Source organism: Eubalaena glacialis, chromosome 4 (genome assembly GCF_028564815.1).
Source record: "Eubalaena glacialis isolate mEubGla1 chromosome 4, mEubGla1.1.hap2.+ XY, whole genome shotgun sequence".
In the NCBI taxonomy this organism is placed as follows: Eukaryota; Metazoa; Chordata; class Mammalia; order Artiodactyla; family Balaenidae; genus Eubalaena; species Eubalaena glacialis.
Window position 1 is genome coordinate 173,154,060 of NC_083719.1, and position 19,702 is coordinate 173,173,761.

General features: G+C 48.9%; 1 protein-coding gene across 4 annotated transcripts in view; it reads right to left on the reverse strand.

The window, feature by feature from the left end:
- GATAD2A (GATA zinc finger domain containing 2A) overlaps positions 1-19,702 on the reverse strand; it is a 103,293-nt gene that overhangs the window by 61,368 nt on the left and 22,223 nt on the right. For all 4 annotated transcript variants that reach the window (XM_061190173.1, XM_061190174.1, XM_061190175.1 and 1 more), the window contains exon 2: positions 482-570. In XM_061190173.1, coding sequence (XP_061046156.1) covers positions 482-496 — 15 coding nt within the window. In that variant the 5' untranslated portion in view covers positions 497-570. The remainder of the gene's footprint in view (positions 1-481; positions 571-19,702) is intronic.

Below are 19,702 nucleotides of genomic sequence, written 5' to 3' on the forward strand. Positions count from 1 at the left end.
GAGTCTCCACCTGAGAGCCCTAAGCAGTAGGGGATGGCTCAGTTTCCCCACAAGCACGGGGTGCGGTAAGGCCAATGAGCTCCAAGCACCGGCGGTTAAGGATAAATTCTAACGGTTTCTGTCAGCATTGGGAAATCACAGGAATGGCCAGAGGGCAAAGGCCACTTGGCCAGGATTATCCTCTGCCCCTGATGCTCACAGAGGACAGTTCATCCTACTTGGGTCTGGCCTTTTCAAACGAGTGACCCCTGAGATGCAAGAGGAGAGCAAACGGCCATCCTGGAGGAGGCAGGGCCTGGGCAGCCCTGTGGAGATGGCCCAGTGTGCAATCCCAGAGGTACCTGTCTTCCTCCTTCTCCTCTAGGAGGTGGCCATCAGCTTCTAAAGCAGTGCTCTGTTTCAAATGTCCAAGGACCTGAAATAAGGCCTATTGAGTAAGTCAGTGCCTCCGTTCCACAGATACTAGATACTACACACTCACCTGGCTTCTGGGCATGGGACGGTGGTCCTACCAGCCGGCCATGGTGGGAGCTATGTCAAAAGGCAACTTCCGTCAACGTGCTGGCCAACCTAAAGCAAAGAACAGAGGAAGAAACACTGAGTTTCCAAGGAAAATTTCTGGAACGTACAGACAGTTTTAAACATCTCCAATCCCGGGCTTCCCTGGTGGCACAGTGGTTGAGAATCCGCCTGCAAATGCAGAAGACATGGGTTCGAGCCCTGGTCCGGGAAGATCCCACATGCCGCAGAGCAACTAAGCCCGCGTGCCACAACTACTGAAGCCCGTGTGCCTAGAGCCCATGCTCCACAACTACTGAGCCCACGTGCCACAACTACTGAAGCCCACACACCTAGAGCCCCTGCTCCGCAACAAGAGAAGCCACCACAATAAGAAGCCCACGCACCGCAACGAAGAGTAGGCCCTGCTCACCACAACTAGAGAAAGCCTGCACGCAGCAATGAAGACCCAACACAGCCAAAAATAAATAAATAAATAAATTTATTTAAAAAAAAAAAAAACAACTGTCTCCAATCCCTGGAATTACATAGCGAAATTCTAGATTTCAACCAGAGCTCTGTGTCTGCTACCTTCCAAGGGAGGGCAAGCTGAGGAAATCAAATTCTATCAGTCTCTGATGTATGACCCAATAAGGTGCACTAACCAATAAATACTAACATCTCAGACACTACAGATCTCATCTTTAGCAATATGGATGGAGACAAGAGGTGGTACACAACCACAAGCCAACATACTGAACACACAGAAAACAGTTCAAGGTTTTGATGATAATGGTAATGACATTAACAGCAGAAATAGAAATACTAGCATTTAATAGATGTTAGTAGTGAGTTCCAGGTACTATGCTAAAATTCAGTATCTCTTTGAATCCCCAGGACAATCTTAAGGATAAGTTACACAATCACCCTCATTTTACACATAAGGGATCTGACATGTCTGATATTCAGGAACTTGCCCAGGGCCACCCAGGTCTCCCTCTCCAGAGGTGACCTCTCCCCTCCCCAGTGCCCACTCCCCAACACAGACCCCAAGGAAACCACCCACCATTACAGGCAGTGCAGAGTTTGCCCTCAAGAAGCTGAGGGCATGAGGCGCCCAGGGACGGACAAACTTCATCTTCCACATGGAGGCGGCTTCACTGCCATAGGGCAACTAGAAGTTTCACCCAGGGATCAACTCCAAAGGTCTTACACTGCCCAGGGAGAAAGAGGCTGCCTGTTTAAAGATAGGAAAACTAAGGCTCAAGAATGTTTAGGAGCTCTCCCAAGGTCCCAGAGACAGCATGGCCCCAGAACTTCCCCTCCTTTGTGACATCAGATGTCCAGGGCTCTGGGCACAGAGATTGAACCCAGTGAACCAGCCAAATCTCAGACTCCCAGGCAGTTGTCAGTTGTAGCTTGCCAAATATTGTCAATATCACCTCTGTTGTCATTCTTTGCACCCACATGACTACCAGGAGCTTGCTCTGACATGAAAACTTTATTTTTAAGCTGGGTTCACAGCAATTCACAGCTCACGGATGGCGAGAAACACTCCCACAGGAGAACTTGCAAAATAAGCAAATATCAGTGAACTCTATGGAAAGACCTTTGGGAACCAAGGAGCACACAGCATCCTCCTCAGTGAGAGCCAGGGCTGCTACAGCCACCACCAGGGCTAGCTCCTAGGGAGAGGGGCCCTTTCTGCCACTCTTTTTGGCCCCATTCAGGCTGGGAAATGCAGTAGATGCCATGAATCTTAGTTCTCTCTCTCGCTCTCTTTTTTTTTATTTTTAAATATTTACTTAGTTAGGCTGCGCCGGGTCTCAGTTGCAGCACGTGGGATCTTCGTTGCAGCATGTTTAGCTGCGGCATGCGGGCTCTTAGTTGCAGCATGCATGTGGGATCTAATTCCCCGACCAGGGATCGAACCCAGGCCCCCTGCATTGGGAGCGCGGAGTCTTACCTACTGGACCACCAGGGAAGTTGCAATCCGAGTTCTTTTACCTCCCAAGCCAAGGCCTCTCTCTGCCATGGAGGGGGAAGCCTCAGAAAGTAGGGGTCCTGGGCTTTTCCAAGCACCTACTCTCTTCAGGATCAAGGTCAATATACAAAAGTCAGTGGTATTTCCACACAATGGCAACAAACAACCAAAACTCAAAGCTCTTTAAAAAAAATCAATTAATACTACCATAGACATGAAATACTTAAGGATAAATCTGATTTTTTTAAAAAATGTGCCAGACCTATAACCTAAAACTTATAGTTTCAGCGACAATAAGACGTCGCTAAGAGAAATGAAAGAAAACCTAAATAAACAGAGAGATATGACTTTTCCATGGGTCAGAAGGTGCCAATTCTCCCCTAAATTGATTCATAGATTCAAAGCCCCAATCAAAAATTGCCAGCATGGGACTTCCCTGGTGGCGCAGTGGTTAAGACTCTGCCTGCCAATGCAGGGGACACGGGTTCGAGCCCTGGTCCGGGAAGATCCCACATGCCGAGGAGCAACTAAGCCCGTGTGCCACAACCACTGAGCCTGCGCTCTAGAGCCGCGAGCCACAACTGCTGAGCCCACGTGCCACAAATACTGAAGCCTGCGGGCCTAGAGCCCATGCTCCACAACAAGAGAAGCCACCGCAATGAGAAGCCCGCGCACCACAACAAAGAGTAGCCCCCGCGCGCCGCAACTAGAGAAAGCCCGTGTGAAGCAACGATGACCCAACGCAGCCAAAAATTAAATAAATAAATAAATTTATTTATTAAGGAAAAAACTGCCAGCATGTTTTGCAGAAAAAAACAGGCTGATTCCAAAATTTATATGGAAATGCAAAGGACCTAGACTAGTGAAACACTGAAAAAGAGAAACAAATTTGGAAGACTTACCTAACCTGATTTCAAGACATACTGTATGTAAAGTTACAGCAGCCAAGAGAGTATGATATGAACGTAAAGACAGACAAGTAGACAGATGAACAGAATACACCCATGCACATGTGGACAAATGATTTTCCACAAAGATCCAAGTACCCTAACTCCGTGAGACCACAAGACACACTGGACATTTTCCTGAAGGGTTAACCTGTGAGGAAGGTGACCTCAATCTGTTATCATAATGCATACAGTACATCATGGGGCAGTATGCAACATACAAAAAGTTTTAAGGTCACTTCAGACTTTCACCCTCCACCACAGCTCATGGTAAATTCAGTCTTTAAAGATGCTCAGATTAAAATCTGGAGTTGCCTTTTTTTTTTTTTTCTTTTTTGTGTGCACCATGAGGCATGCGGGATCTTAGTTCCCCGATCAGGGATCAAACCTGTGCCCCCTGCATTGGGAGCGAGAAGTCTTAACCACTGGACCGCCGGAAAGTCCCCTTTTTTTCTTTGGCTGCAGTTGCCTTCTTGATAGGACTACCCATCATCCAGTCTGCCAGGAAATCCTATTGATTTTGCCGTCAAACACATCTGGGGTCCCACCACTTCTCACACCTCCACTTGCCACACTATCGTCCCTTAATACGACGGAGGTCTGCAAACTGGACCCCCTGCTTTCACTCCTCAGCTCGAAACCTTCCAAAGGCCCTGCAATCACTCAGAGTGAAGCCCCATCCTCTCTTGACTCCAGAGACATGTCCACCCTCCTCCAGCCATGCTGGCCTCCAACACACCAGGCACCCTCCCACCCTGGGGTCCTTTAAGGTTTTCAACAAAATCCCCGATACTTTATAATTTTAACAATCGATTCTTCAATTTGCATCCCAAGTTGAAAATGACCTTTGAAAACATAACTACCATACAATAATCTCTAAATGTCAACAAATGCCCAGTCCATATTCAGCTTCACACAATTTCCCAAAAACGTCTGTACACAGCCTGTTCTAACAGTAGTTGCTAGCTTTTGTGCTAGCATTTGTGCTAGCTGCTCTCTGCCTCCATCACTCTCCCCCACCATGGCTGTCTCCTCCGTGTACCCCCAAATCACTGCTCAAATGTCTCCCTCAAAGAGGCCCACCCTGCTCACCCTGCCCTTTCTCTCCCACAGCCCTGGCCCCTCCTCAAATTCCACACAACACAGCTACTGTATCTATGGACTTTCTCATCCGGCAAGAACATAAATGCCACAAGGAAAGGGGTGTCTGCCTGGTGCCTGATGTCATTTCAAGCACCTCCAACAGTGTCCGGTGCTCAATAAATATTTATAGAATGAATGAGCAGAGATGGTTTAACACTGAGGGAGAAAGAACCAATCTGAGTTCACAAACCAACAACCCCTTGATACAATTAGAGCAAAATTGACGAAGGAGCAGAAACCAAGCAGAGACCACTTAGCACCATCAGGATTGGGAGCATTTCTCTAAAATAAACTGTAATCACTTTTCACTGGTATATCATTTGGGCTGCTGTGCCATCTACCCCACACTGGCTGGGTTTAGAGAGCTTTTACTGTTTTTATTTCCAACCCATATATTTAAAACAGTATCAAGTAACCCTTAAGTACACAATTACCAACTCATCAGAGACTCTTCCACTCCCTTGATAAATCATTATGGTTTGGCTTTGACCCTGCACCTGGGTACTCCACTTACATGCATACACATACAACACCCCGAATCTTCGACCTACCCAAACAACAATTTCCCAATCTGAGGGAGATCACACTTGGTAAGGAGGCAGAGATTGGTGATTTACATGAAATCAAGTCACTGCACTTTGGGCAACAAAAGTCCACTGTTGCCAATTCATCCTCTCCAGCTCAGGCAAGAGAGGTCCTCTCCCTTTTAACCTGAGGGGAGGAGCCCCCGGCCAGACACTGGCTGCTGTCTAGGGAGCTCCAGTTCCTTAGAGGCACTCCAGCTGCAATGCCCATGGCCAGCCCAGGGACAGCTCTCAGAGGCCATGGGCACCTGATGGGGAACCCTGGGCTCTCCAAGGTGCCCCCCAGAGGGCCCCATCATCCCTTCCGAGGCCTGGCCCTATGGAAGCTGCACACCTCTGATCTCCTCCTACCACCGTCTGCACTCACCAAACACTTGTGCAGTCTCTAAAATTCTTCAATTGTATCTGCACCCAAATATTTACCACTCTGGCTCTAATCCAAGCCAGGGAACATGATATTAAGCCAAAAAACCTCCAAGATGAAACCCAGCGATAACACTATTCACCTTCTCCCACCCCTAGGTCCACAAAGTCCACTTGTTCCACACAAAATGAGCACCCCACCCAGACCCTCTGTGCCAACAGTCTTAGCGACTGTACTGCTAACTGCCAAGGAGAGGAAGTCCCCAGCTAGCTCTATGAGAAAGGGAGAAACTGAGGCAGGGCAATAGTGGATTATCTCAAGGAAGCCCAGAGGTCACACTGCTCCAACATGCGCTGGCTGGTTAGGGAAAGATTAACTTGGGTCAGAGTCAATTCCCTAATCCAGGGGTCGGCAAACTACTGCCTGGGCCTGTTCTGGCGAATGGTTTTCCTGGGACACAACCACGCCCACTCAAGTTTGCACTGTCTCCAGCTGCTTTCATCTACAGGGCAGAGCTGAGTAGTAATGACAAAGACAGTAACGGCCAAAAATACTGACTACCTGATCCTTGAAAGCAGGAGGGAACCATGGCCCTAACAGGCTCTTCTGAGCATTAAAGGGACAGAGATGACTCAGGCAGAGCAGCATGCCTGAGACAAGAAGTCAAGGCAGAGGCACAGCAAGGGGGTGCTTCAGCTCCACGTCAGCCCCAGGGGACCAAGCAGTACCTGCTCTCCCCAAGGCAAAGAGCCTCATTAACCCTATATCCCCACAGAGTGAGGGAGACCATGACTCGGCAGACTAGAGAGGCAAAGAACCAACCCCCATGAGGGCCAAGGAGCCGACAGTGAGGCCAGCTGCACAAGCCTATCCTTGGCAACCAGAGCTGGCCGGTCTCCACTGTCAAGCCAAAGCATCCACCAGGGTAACAACCAGTATGTGCCCTCCAGACCCCTGGTCTGCCCCTGCCTCTCCTCCCCCAGCCACAGTAACCACGGCCTCACCAAGAGACAGACTGTCCACTCCCCACACTATGCCAATGCAGCTATTCCTAAAGCTTCTTAAAACCCCCCAACACCTCACCACAGCCTTTAAGGCCCTGACTGTTTAGGCGCAGGTGACCCTATGAAGTCATCTGGTACGCACATAGTATGTGTACACACACCACGCCCTTGGCTCCAACCCCACAGGCCTTGTTTCGATTCATCTTACCCACCATATCTGCCTTCCTCCACAACTGGGCCTTTGCCCGTGCTGTTCTCACTGCCAGGAAAGTCCTTCCTTCCCCCCACTCACCTTTCAGACTCAAAACATGTGTTACTCAGGCACCCTCTCCCCCCTTCCATCCCGGAGGACTACAGCCCCATCACGTGGCACGGCTGATCTTGACATCTGACATCAAGCATCCCACTAGGTTCTCTCCCCCAAACGCTCTACACTCCACAAGAGAAAGGGCTCTTGCTCATCTCCTTATCCAAGGCCCAAGGAGGCATGGAGAAGAAATGACAAAATGGCATCCTCTGTGAGTTATAAATACTCAACCACTATGTTTTCACCACCAACTTGATGCAAAAACATAACAATATAAATATAACATCAGGAAGAAACAATATGGAGATAGGCAAGGCCACAGCGTCGCCACAGTGCCTGCGGAGCCCAGAGCTTCCTGGGGTGGGGGGGAGCTCTCCCCAACTCCCTCACATGGCTGTTTGGAGAAAGGCGCCTGGAGATTCCCATAGGCCTCAATGGCCTTGTGTCTGGAAGGGCCTCCCCTATCACCACTAAGAAGTGTGACCTACCCCAGCACCCATTCACCCACACCCTGCACTCCCCTCCCCCTTTCTATTGCCAAGATTCCATATCCCTCCCTAAAAAAGCCATCGACAATCCTTCCAACAGAAGCCCCTGCCCTCTTGAAGACTTGACTCCAGCACGACCCTCCTTTCTTCTAAGCATCCCTCCCTTTCACACTACCAGACCATCCTGATGATACTGAACAGACTCCTACTGACGAATCACACAGCCAGCTGCTCAGCCACAACCCTCCTGACAATTAAACAGTCCGTCCAGCCTGGGGCCAAATCCAACTGTGCCCCTGGGAGCCCACCTAGCCCCTTAGGACTCAAGACCATCCTGAGGACCAAGTGGCAGGCCCTGGCTCCAGGCAGGCTCTCAAAGAGAAGCAACTAGTTCTTACTTCGACTACTATGATTAATGTTGTTCCTCAAAATATTTTGACTCCTTATAACAAGGTTCCTTTCAGTGTTTCCACCCTCGCTCCCTAGCAGCTGCCCAGGCAGTCCACTCAGCAGTTCAACACTTCAGATAAACCCCCATACTTAAAATGCCCAGGGATCAGGAACTTCCCTGGTGGTCCAGGGTTAAGAATCCGCCTCCCAATGCAGGGAACGCAGGTTCGATCCCTGGTCAGGGAACTAAGATCCCACAGGCCACAGGGCAACTAAGCCCGCACGCCACAACTACTGAGCTCACGCGCCTCAACAACAGAGCCCGCGTGCCTCAAACTATAGAGCCAACGCACTCTGGAGCCAGCACACAACAACTAGAGAAAAGAAAACCTGCACGCCACAACTAGGGAGAAGCACGCGTGCCGCAACGAAAGATCCTGCATGCCTCATCAAAGATCTTGCATGCCTCATCAAAGATCCCGCGTGCCGCAACTGACCCGACAGCCAAAAATAATAATAAAAAATAAATAAAACAAAATAAATGAATAAAATAAAAAATAAAATAAAATTTTAAAAAGCCCAGGGATCAAATGTCCACATCTAGACAAGTCTGAGACTTTGGTAAGTGTAAGTGTTTGAAATGTCTAGCATTAGGGCATTACGATATTAAAGGATACCTTGAAGAAAGCGTCACAAGAACAAAAGAGGAAATAACTTTTGTGTTAGTAACGAGGACCTACGAACTAGAGTCTCCCCTTCTGTGCATACACACCAATATGTGCCATACTAAGGGAATTCTCTAACAAAGAGCCACAGAAAACCAAGAAACACCTTCAATCTCTGTGCTGAGCACTGGAGGAGAGAAGACCTCAAATGTTCCTGGACTGTCCCCCTAAATTCCTGCAGACTCCAGTTCTGTGTGACTCTACTGGGGAGGAAGTGCATCCAGGCCCCACGGCTCTAGGGACCAAAGAACACCCACGGAATCACGCTCCCAAGATGATGTTACATGAGCCTTCTAGAACCACGTATATCTTTTTTTTTTTTTTTTTTTAAAAAGCCCCTAGCGGGCTTCCCTGGTGGCGCAGTGGTTGAAAATCTGCCTGCCAATGCAGGGGACACGGGTTCGAGCCCTGGTCTGGGAAGATCCCACATGCTGCGGAGCGACTAGGCCCGTGAGCCACAATTGCTGAGCCTGCGCGTCTGGAGCCTGTGCTCCACAACAAGAGAGGCCGCGATAGTGAGAGGCCCGCGCACCGTGATGAAGAGTGGCCCCCGCTCGCCGCAACTGGAGAAAGCCCTCGTACAGAAACGAAGACCCAACACGGCCATAAATAAATAAATAAATTTAAAAAAAAAAAAAAAAAAAAAAAAGCCCCTAGTAAGGTAGACCATCAAAATTTGAGTGCCTCTGTTCATTTCTCCCTAAGCTAACTCTTGGAGGATAAAAATGCATGCTCTGGGCTTCCCTGGTGGTGCAGTGGTTAAGAATCCGCCTGCCGGGCTTCCCTGGTGGCGCAGTGCTTGGGAGTCCACCTGCCAATGCAGGGGACATGGGTTCGATCCCTGGTCCGGGAGGAATCCACATGCCGCGGAGCAACTAAGCCCGTGCACCACAGCCACTGAGCCTGAGCTCTAGAGCCCGCAAGCCACAACTGCTGAGCCTGTGCGCCACAACTAGTGCAGCCCACGTGCCTAGAGCCCGTGCTCCGCAACAAGAGAAGCCACCGCAATGAGAAGCCCACATGCAGCAACGAAGACCCAATGCAGTCAAAAATAAATAAATAAATTTATTTATTTATTTTTTTTAAATGCATGCATGCTCTCATAAGGATGCAGGGTATTTCTGAATTCAGAAAGGCTCTGGGGTTTTTTCTTTTTTTTTACTGTGCTAAAATATACATAACATAAAATTTACTGTCTTAATCATTTTTTTGGTCTTAGTCATTTTTAAGTGTACAGTTCAGTGGCATTAAGTACATTCACACTGTTGTACAGTCATCACCATCACCCATCTCCAGAACTTTTTCACCTTGCAAAATGGAAACTCTGTCCCCATTAAACACTAACTACCCATTTTTCCCTCCCTCCCATGCCCATCCATGCAACCACCATCCTACTTTCTGTCTCTATGAATTTGACTACTCTAGGCGCCTCATATAAATAGCATCATGCAGTATTTGTCCTTTTCTGCCTGGCGTATTTCACTCAGCACAATGTCTCTTTGAAGTAGAACAACAAATCATTTTAACCTTTCGAGGCCTTAGTGTGTACAGAACAAGGCCCATGGGCCTCGTACACCCACAGCCAAAAAGCATGGCTCTAGAACCCTGTTTCCCAGACCACCCATGTCCCTGACATGCTCTACTATCAACCAGTCCTTCCCTCCACTCCCCAAATAAATTGCACAAAAAGATACTGGAAAAACTTAGAATAGTGAGATGAAAGCAGCATCTAATGTTATACCTCAGATGGACTTCAAGTATGCCAAGTCTCATCACCCCAGTTCTTGCCTCCCAGAGCACTCTGTCTCCCCAGGACACACCTATTCCAGCCCCATCTCACAGCCATGAACCAAGGGAGTCAAGAAATCCCTGTCAGATGAATGATAAAGATAACTAACTCGTCTTGGGCACAATCTTTTCCTATACGTGGAAACCAGAGATATCACAGCACAACCCAAACCTATTCCTTGGAGCACCTGAGCCAGACTCAGAAACCCTTACGCAGGCCCACTGGTGGTGTGAGCCCTGAGGTCCAGACACGTCAAACTCACGACAACAGAGACACAGACAACTAGCCCCAACAGTGCACTCAGCAATCAACGTCACTGAAGAGGAAAACACTGCATCCCCTCCTCAAGGTACCAAACCCACTTATCTTGTGAGGCTGACACAAAGCCAGGCCCAGGGGAGTCAGTCACCACACTGGCCAAGTCCATTGATGCTTTGTGGGAAAACAGTGACACCAAATGACCCCACATGAGGTACCCAACTCCAACAGGAGGAGGACATTTCGTTCATTACCAATAATTTCAGATAGAAACGCCCATAGCACCTCAATTATCACTTTGGTTAACTGCTCCAGAATAAGGAGAAGGGCAAAAATGATTTTCTGGGGTTCCCCACCTAGTTTGGCTTGGGCAAGCGGGCAGTCTCCTTTCCAAACAGACATGTCCCTGTGTGACCTGTGACTGCAAAATATAGTGTCCTCCTGGGACGACTAACAAGGAGGTGGCTGAGGAGGTAATTGAGTCTCCAGGACCACTCGGAACAGAAAAATTTGAGAGTGAGGATCACAAAAAGCCCCAACCGCAGAAGATCTCCATCGTAGCAGGCGGCCTGAACAGGAGGTTCCCAAAGCAGTGGGCCTCATTGCCAAGAAGGCACCATCCAGGTGGCCTCCACGTCACACAGCATGTCAACCAGCTGTATCAGTATTTATTTTCATGTCAAGAAATAAAACCTCCAGCCATTCCATTCTTGTGGCAAGTTTTCTTGAGTTTGTTTTTAAAGAAGCAACACCTTATTTATCACACAATCTCCTGGAAAAGCAAGAATCCTTCTTTCACCAAGTGGAGGACTAGATGTCCTCCACTGCCTCTGAGTGGTCCCGGGCCCTGGCCACAGGCGCCATGTGCTGCCTCAACCCAGGTCCTGTGGCCGTGGGCCTGTGTGTGCTGAGAAAGCAGAAGCAAAGCCACCAGCTGAGCACCTTCTCCATGCCGTAAAGACAGCCCCCAACTCTGTGATGACACGGGCACCAACCATGACCTGCATATTCATGGACAGGGCAAAGACCAGCACATCACCCCAAGTCTCTCTGAGGAGCAACATGAAGGCCACAGGCTGAGCCCAGAGTTTATACTTCCTCACCGGCCATCTTCAAACAGGCGGTCTTGGTGAACAAGCAGCAATCTGGCGCAATCTGGTAACTAGGGCAGGTGCTCCCCACAAGTTTAAGAACTGGTATCTCACTTTCCAGAACTGGAATAGAGAAGGGAAAACCTGTTCAAGAGCACCGAAGGAGCAGTGATCTGTGCTGGCCCCATTGTATATAAATGAAGACCTACCTGGGCCCAAAGGAAAAAACTTCATGGTCTTGAAATCCAAACAAAATCTAAAAGTAGTTCACAAAGCTTATCCCTGTAAGGTCCAAGATAAGACTATTTTGGTCAGGAAACAGCAGGTAGGATGGCAGAAATATCACCAAAGAAATGTAAACTGGGGGGACTTCTCTGGTGGCGCAGTGGTTAAGAATCTGCCTGCCAATGCAGGGGACATGGGTTCAAGCCCTGGTCCGGGAAGATCCCACATGCCGAGGAGCAACTAAGTCCGTGTGCCACAACTACTGAGCCTGCGCCCTAGAGCCTGCGAGCCACAACTACTGAGCCTGAGTGCCACAACTACTGAAACCCGCGTGCCTAGAGCCCGTGCTCCACAACAAAAGAAACCACTGCAATGAGAATCCCACACAACACAACCAAGAGTAGCCCTCGCTCGCCACAACTAGAGAAAGCCCGTGCGCAGCAACGAAGACCCAACGCAGCCAAAATTAAAATAAATAAATTTATTTTTTTTAAAAAGAAATGTAAACTGGGCAGACCACACAGTCCAGGAGAGGACCTCCAGTTTTCACCTCTAAAACGCACTCCCCTACTCCCCCACCCCCTCATCCCTGCCCAGAAGGGCCCCTGTGGCACTTGGGCACTTCCTGGGAGGCAGGGCTACTGTCTGCTCACTACCAAGGAAAGCACCCACCAGCTGTCCCACTACTGCTGGACGGACCTGGAGCCTCAGTTGGCCTCTGCCACCTTGATCCTCATGAAGGGTCCCATCCTCCAGGCAGGCAACAGGAGACTGAGAACAAGTGACTGAGGTCTATTTAAGGTGGTACTTTCCAGAACACCAAAGGGTCCGCCTAGATCCAAGTCCAGAGCAGCTAGTGAGTACCCAGGCAGGCGGCAAGGTCAGCATCGTCCACACACAAACCTCCGGATGCCCCCTAGCTGAGTTTTGGACAGAAGGGTGGCCTTGGTAGAATTCTGGAAATCCAGTCTGATGCTGGGTCTTCAAATACAAAACAAGCTACAACCATCTGAGCAACCAAGCTTTCCTAAGAAGCAGAATTCAGTTTCTCTATCTGTCAGGAACCAGGTCAAACAGTCAAAACCATCTAGTAACTTCTGACACGTGGCTGGAGCCATCCAACAACCACATCACAGCACTGATGGCCGTGACTGAGGCCACGTGTTCAGCCCAGGAGTCCCGAGGCCTCATGGCAAGCTCCAGGCCAACAAGCCAGTTCCCAGCCCCAGACGCTTCATCATTGCCACAAACTCTGATGATGTATCACAACGATCACAAAAACTGCATGAGTGATTAAAATGCTGCAAAGTTCCAAGGAAGAAACTACAACGATGGCAACATTTATCAGTAAATTGTGGCTTACACTACATAAGCCAATTAAGAACAAATTAAGAGGGACTTCCCTGGTGATTCAGTGGCTAAGACTCCATGCTCCCAATGCAGGGGGCCCAGGTTCGATCCCTGGTCAGGGAACTAGATACCACATGCCGCAACTAAGAGTTCGCATGCTCCAACTAAAAAAAGATCCTGCATGCCGCGACGAAGATCCCACGTGCCTCAACTAAGACCCGGCGCAGCCAAATAAATAAATAAATATTAAAAATTAAAAAAAAAAAAAGAACAAATTGAGAAACGACATGAACAGACACCACATCTTCCTGACAATGTACCCAACAATAAAAGTATGATCAGAGGAGGTCAGGAACATAGGGGCTCCTCAGGGAGGGTGTTTCAGAGAACCGTCAAACTGTCCTCACTGCCCCCAGCCCTTATAAGGTAAAATGAGCCCAAGATGGAAGAAGCAGAGCCTTTCCAAGGTCTCAGAGGAGGTAGGGAAGAGGGGAGGGTGGGCTACACCAGGCTCCTCTAGGCCATCAGAGCTTCCCAGCACCTTGCATAGACACTTCCCATCACTTTATCCTCACAGAAGGGCCACTGGGGAGAAGAGGTGCTGGGCAGACACAGGGCCTTGCTGGCTGGGAAGAGTTCTGCTTGACTCAGCCAAAGAGCCAGCATCTAGGGAGCAAGCAAGAAGGAAACCGTGCTAGAGAGTCAGACACATAGAGAAGCCCGCTCCTGGAGGAGAGAGGCAGCGAAGACCAAATCCCCGGCCCCTACCAAAGCTTTAGAAGAGTGAAAGGCCTGCTTCCTGGGGTGCAATGGCGAGGACACCAGAATTTTGAAATACGCTTTGTTTTGGCTTCCGCTGCGAGTTGGAGATTTCCTTGCCGGTAGAAGATTTTAGTACTAAACCTGATGTGCTATGAGGTACAATGCAAATGTCATGTGAATCTGACTTAAAATAAGAAGCCCAAAGAAACCTGTGGGCTGTGCCCTCAGTGGGACTTTGTCTGTACCTGAGACTCACCCCAGAGTGGGCCAGGGACCCCACAAAAGGCAGGACTCTGCCACATGAAGCCCATGACCAACACGGACTGAAATGTCTTTCCTCCATTTGCACACATACACACACGCACAAGCACATATAGAGCCATCACACATGGGCACACGCACACACAAGGGTGCACACAAAACCAATATATATAGGACACCACATGGGCACACACGAGGCCAGCACACACTTTATCTTCCAGGCAAAGGTGTACTTCTAAGCTGTCAGTTGTTGAGAACGTAGACCACACATTCCAGAGAAACACTGTCCTAAGTAGGGTCAGGTTCCCAAGTAGCCCACAAAGTCCACCTCATTCCAATGTTCTCAAAGCACAGTCCTGCCAATACAACCCAACCCAAAGCAAGAAATCCCCTGGGAAGTCGCCTCGAGTCCCAGGCCACCAGTCCTCCCAGACCAAAAGGGGCGAGGAGGAGAGAGGAGGAGTAGTGCCACAGGGGCAAGGGTAGGGGTGTTCACTCACCTCACCTTTACTGGGCCAGCCTTGCAGGGACCCTCTGGCCTCCTCCAAGGCCTACCCCACTGCCATGCTCTGTCACCAGCCACCTCACACAGACCTAGGTCCTACCTAACCATCCAGCACCAAGATCCAGCCTGAGCCCCAGGCACTGCAGGTCTGTCCCCAAGACCCCAGTCACACTACTGCTAGAGTGGGGGCTCCACTGTCCCCCATGGTCCAGGACTCATCAGTGTTCATCGGACTTTGCTGGCACAGAAAGGGGAGGGCCTGACTCTCCATTGAGAAAGCTACCACTGGGCACACAGATTCAAACTGCTACAGAAAAAAAAAGCTCACTGCTGACAAAGGCAGGAACATCCAAAAAATCACCTTTAACACGTTGACAAGAGATTTTGTTACTAAAGGAGGAAAAGAAAAGTGCAACAATGGATAACGATTATTAAATTCTTTATTTGGTGCCAGGCGTGGTGCCAGTACTTTACATACCTGATTTCATTTAATCCTCATAACCACAGAATGAGGTACTACCAACACTAACCACACTTCACACTGGGAGACTGTCACTGTCACCCACACTTCACACGGGGGACTGCCATTGATGCCCACACTTGACAGGTGAAAAAAACAGAGGCTAAGATAAGTCAAGGTGATTGGCCAGGGTCACAGGATTAAGAAGTTAAATGGGGATCCAGATGCAGGTCAGCCATCTCCCAGACCCAGGCGCAAATCTGAACCACCACACCTTCGAGGGCAGTCGGACTCTTAAGGCCATCCTAAGGCTGGATCCTTCCCAAGGCTACGGAAAAACTTCCTAAAGCAAAGATTAGCACACCCTCGATTCCCTCTTACAAGAGCACGCTAACTTAACCCGTTACTGAATTGCTAGAAACCTCCTGGAGGAATGAGCCTTGTTGTGCAAACCCTCATTCCATGGACCATACAGCAAATTCAATAACTCGTGTGCATCTTCACCTTCTGCAAAAGGCACTAAAACCCTCAGAGGTTGACGAAGCACATATTTCTGAGCCCCTACCTGCCAGGGTACATACAAGCCAAGGGAAGGGGCTTAAAGGACTTGATCAACACTACCAGGGACTTCCCTGGTAGTACAGTGGTTAAGACTCTGCACTTCCACTGTCGGGGGGGGGCGGGTTTGATGCTGGTTGGAAATGAAGATCCCTCATGCCGCGGGGCGCAGCAAAAAATTAAGGGAAAAAAAAACCACTGCCAGCCTAGGTCATAAACTAGGACCTTTTCATCTTCTTTTCCATTGTGTGAGATGTACACACAAGACAACCACTCTTAGCACTCCACAGAGCGGACCAGGGGTCCTTGGCAAGGAACAGATGTGCAGAATTATCTTCTTTCCTTCCATCAGAACAGCACAGCACTCACACATGAGGTAGGGAACAGAGCAGACACAGACCAGTGGGAAGGAGACAGGTCCTCTGGCCACAGACACAGCAAGGAGAGTGCGAGGACAGCAAAAGACACATGGCCCAAGGGACATGGAGTTGGGGGACGGCCCAGGCCCTGTGGGAGCGCTTCCTAAGGTGGGTGGTGGCCAGGGCATGTGCTGGCCCTCCCAGCTCTGCATATGAGGCACCAGGCTGCTGCCCTCACCCAACTCACCTGATTCCTCACTCCCACCCATGACCTCAAAATCAGGACCCTGATGGTGTCTTGGTCATCATCAGGCAGATGTCACTCGCAGACCCAAGTCATTTTTTTTCCAAGTGCCAGGTCCCCAAGGCCCCTTTCCTTCCTGTGTCCACAACCCCTCTCCCTACTCTCAAAACCAATATTGTCATTGGGTAAGACACCCACCTGTCTTCTCCCCTGAACGCTGCAAGAAGAGTCAGGATTTGGAAACATTTGAGCAATGCATGAAACAGGGAAACATTCTCAAACTAGGAAGCAGCAGCTGTTGGAAAAATTCATGTGGATGTTTCAGAGAAGTGTCTTAATCGCTCTAGGTCTGTTTGGAAAAGTGTCCAAAACCTCAAGCTAGAAAATTCTCAGAATCTAGAAAATGCTGATTACCGGGACTTCCCTGGTGGTCCAGTGGTTGACTTCGCCTTCCAATGCAGGGGGTGTGGGTTCGATCCCCGGTCGGAGCTAAGATCCCACATGCCTCAAGGCCAAAAAACCAAAACATGAAACAGAAGCAATATTGTAACAGATCCAATACAGACTTTAAAAATGGTCCACATCGGGCTTCCCTGGTGGCGCAGTGGTTAAGAATCTACCTGCCAATGCAGGGGACACGGGTTCGAGCCCTGGTCCGGGAAGATCCCACATGCCACGGAGCAACTAAGCCTGTGCGCCACAACTACTGAGCCCGCGTGCCTAGAGCCCGTGCTCCGCAAGAGAAGCCACTGCAATGAGAAGCCCGCGCACCGCAACGAAGAGTAGCCCCCGCTCACTGCAACTAGAGAAAGCCAGCGCGCAGCAACGAAGACCCAACGCAGCCAAAAATAAATAAATAAAATAAATTTATTTAAAAAAAAAAAAAAAATGGTCCACATCAAAAAAAAAAAGAAAATGCTGATTACCAACCAGCTCCTGGGGCACAGGAATCACATCGAGCCTCTTCCTGGTCCCTCTAATTGCTACAAAGCTCTTTTTCAGGCTAAGTTAAGGGCCATGTCCTTCTAATTTCCACCTATCCATCACTACTTCACTCTTGGGAACAGAGCAGAACAAACTCATATATACAAGACAGTCCCTCAGATATTTTATTCTTTTACCTGTTATTTATCACACTTTCATCTAACACAAAGCACTATTTGTTTGGGGAGGAAGAGACACAAGGACAATTCAAGTTCCGCACCCAGCCCCCAGAGCCAGCCGAGATCTGGCAGGGTCAAAGACACGTCCCTCCAGTTCATGAGGGTCCTGGGTCCTGATGGTCACACAGGACCGCCACACCTCAACCCACTACGTTCTCCTAGTGAAGCAGAAAGTGGCCATCCAGGGCCACAGGCTGCGCCCTGGGTCTCACCAATGCCCACCTTCTCCCAGGCAGTAAACACGATCTCAGACCACCCTTCTCTAGGGCCCAGCTCACCTCACCTTTGCTCATACTCAGCACCCCTAAAACCGAAGACCCACTATCTCGGGGCCTGAGACACCTGTACTGCATTTCACTCCATAGGCCACCTACTGGAGTAGCTTAGGCTCTTCTATGTCACTGGGTTAACTTTTTAAAATAACTTAAAAGAAAAATTAGCCAACCCTAGTTCATAGACTTAGAAGACTGGTTAAACTGATTCAAATTTTTCTAAGCAATTTAAGTTACTTTCTCCCTTCTGCAATAAACCAAGGTAACGAAGTGGGCATGCGCCCACCATCTTAAACTTCACAGAAGGTGCATGTCTCTCATCTGCTCACCCAATGCTAATAAGTACCTTCCCCAGGTGGCGACCTGTCCACTTTTGCTGCCTTTTGTGTCAGGGTCACCTGATCTTAACTCTGGAAAGTAAGAGGAGCCCCTTCCATCCTCCCTGAGGGGGGTGAGTGGGTACCTGATGGCACCAACAGCAGGAAAGGCCAACTGTCCAATCCTGAGCCAAGATCCCAACTCACCAATGGGTCTCCTGAAACCCCTCGCCACCCCCCACCCAATCTTCTCTCTTCCAAGAACATGGTCAATCCCTCTAACCAGTTCTCCTATGAAATGGTTTAAAGACTACTTCAGCAGGCAGAATGGACTTCCCCACATACAAAGGATATGCAAAAAATAACCTCCCTCGAAGCTTTTTAGCAGCCAGCTTGTGCTGTCCTAGACTCATCCTAATCTGCGTGTTAAGGTCCTTCACTCTTGCCCCAGACTAGCACAGCTGACCATCAGAGCCTCGTACAGGATCTGATGTCTAGCTTTTCTGAATCTTGAAATGGACACCCAAAATGGATCACCCGAAAGGTGACTAAATAATAAGTGCCATTACTTTTTATTAATAGATGGGGAAAAGCAGTTTAATGCTCTTAAAATTGAAAGCCATCAACCACTCAATTCCAGAACAGGAAACACAGCTAGAGTTTTTGTTTTGTTTTCAAGGCAGCCCTGAGACTCCAGAAGCAGCCCTGAGTTCTTCTTCCCTGTGTCCTGTCCCATCCTCACACCAGAGATACCATGATGACCTCAAAAAACAAAGCCCTGAGGAAGGAAACCTGCCAATGGACCTACACTACATAGATAAAAGAGAAACCTAAAACAAAACAAAAAATTCTAAACTAACCAGGCCATAAAGAAATAAGGATAACAGAGATCAGACCAGGAAGCACTGGAATGGAACAGAGATCTATGTTCTCTCTTCTGCAAGTCAACCCAGGGCAGGCCACTCCTCCTCTCAGGCCTCAGTTTCCAGTTTGTAACATCAAGGGCTGTCCTGTTCATCTGGAAGTCTGTATGCTGCCTGCTGGGTTCAGCAAAACAGCACACAGAAGCAAGCTAGTCCCAGGTGAATGTTACATTTGTCTGCTGCCCAAGGACCAAAAATAGTTACATTTCTAATGCTCTGCCTGACAAATATAAATTGAGAGTAAGGCTACAATTACATTTCAATCCAGACTCAGTCCATTAATATCCTTAACCAAGAAAACTTCAAAAGCAAACTTCAAAAACTTCAAATGCCTACTACTGACACCTGAGGCTCCCACCACCTCCCCAGTCTTTGGCATCAGGAAATGTCACTTGTAAGGCTGAAACAAACAAAAAGCCTCAACAATAAAAACTTTAAAGGTTTGGGGAGAGAGGCAAGAGACAGATGACCAACATACAAACTCCTGAGAAGGTCAGCTAATCAAACAAGTGTTAAGGAAAATACTAATCAAACCCTCGAAATCTCCCCAGGTTCCGGTGGGTGTAAGAGAGTCCCAAGGAGGGATCTGACTCCAGAATCCTCTGAAAGAACTGCCCGCCATTGAAGGGGGTGGGCATTAGCCCTTTACATGCACAAGAATAATACAGGAGAGAAGAGAAAATGAGGTTCAGGTGTTGTCAATGATATGCAAGTCCTGAGAATATCACAGG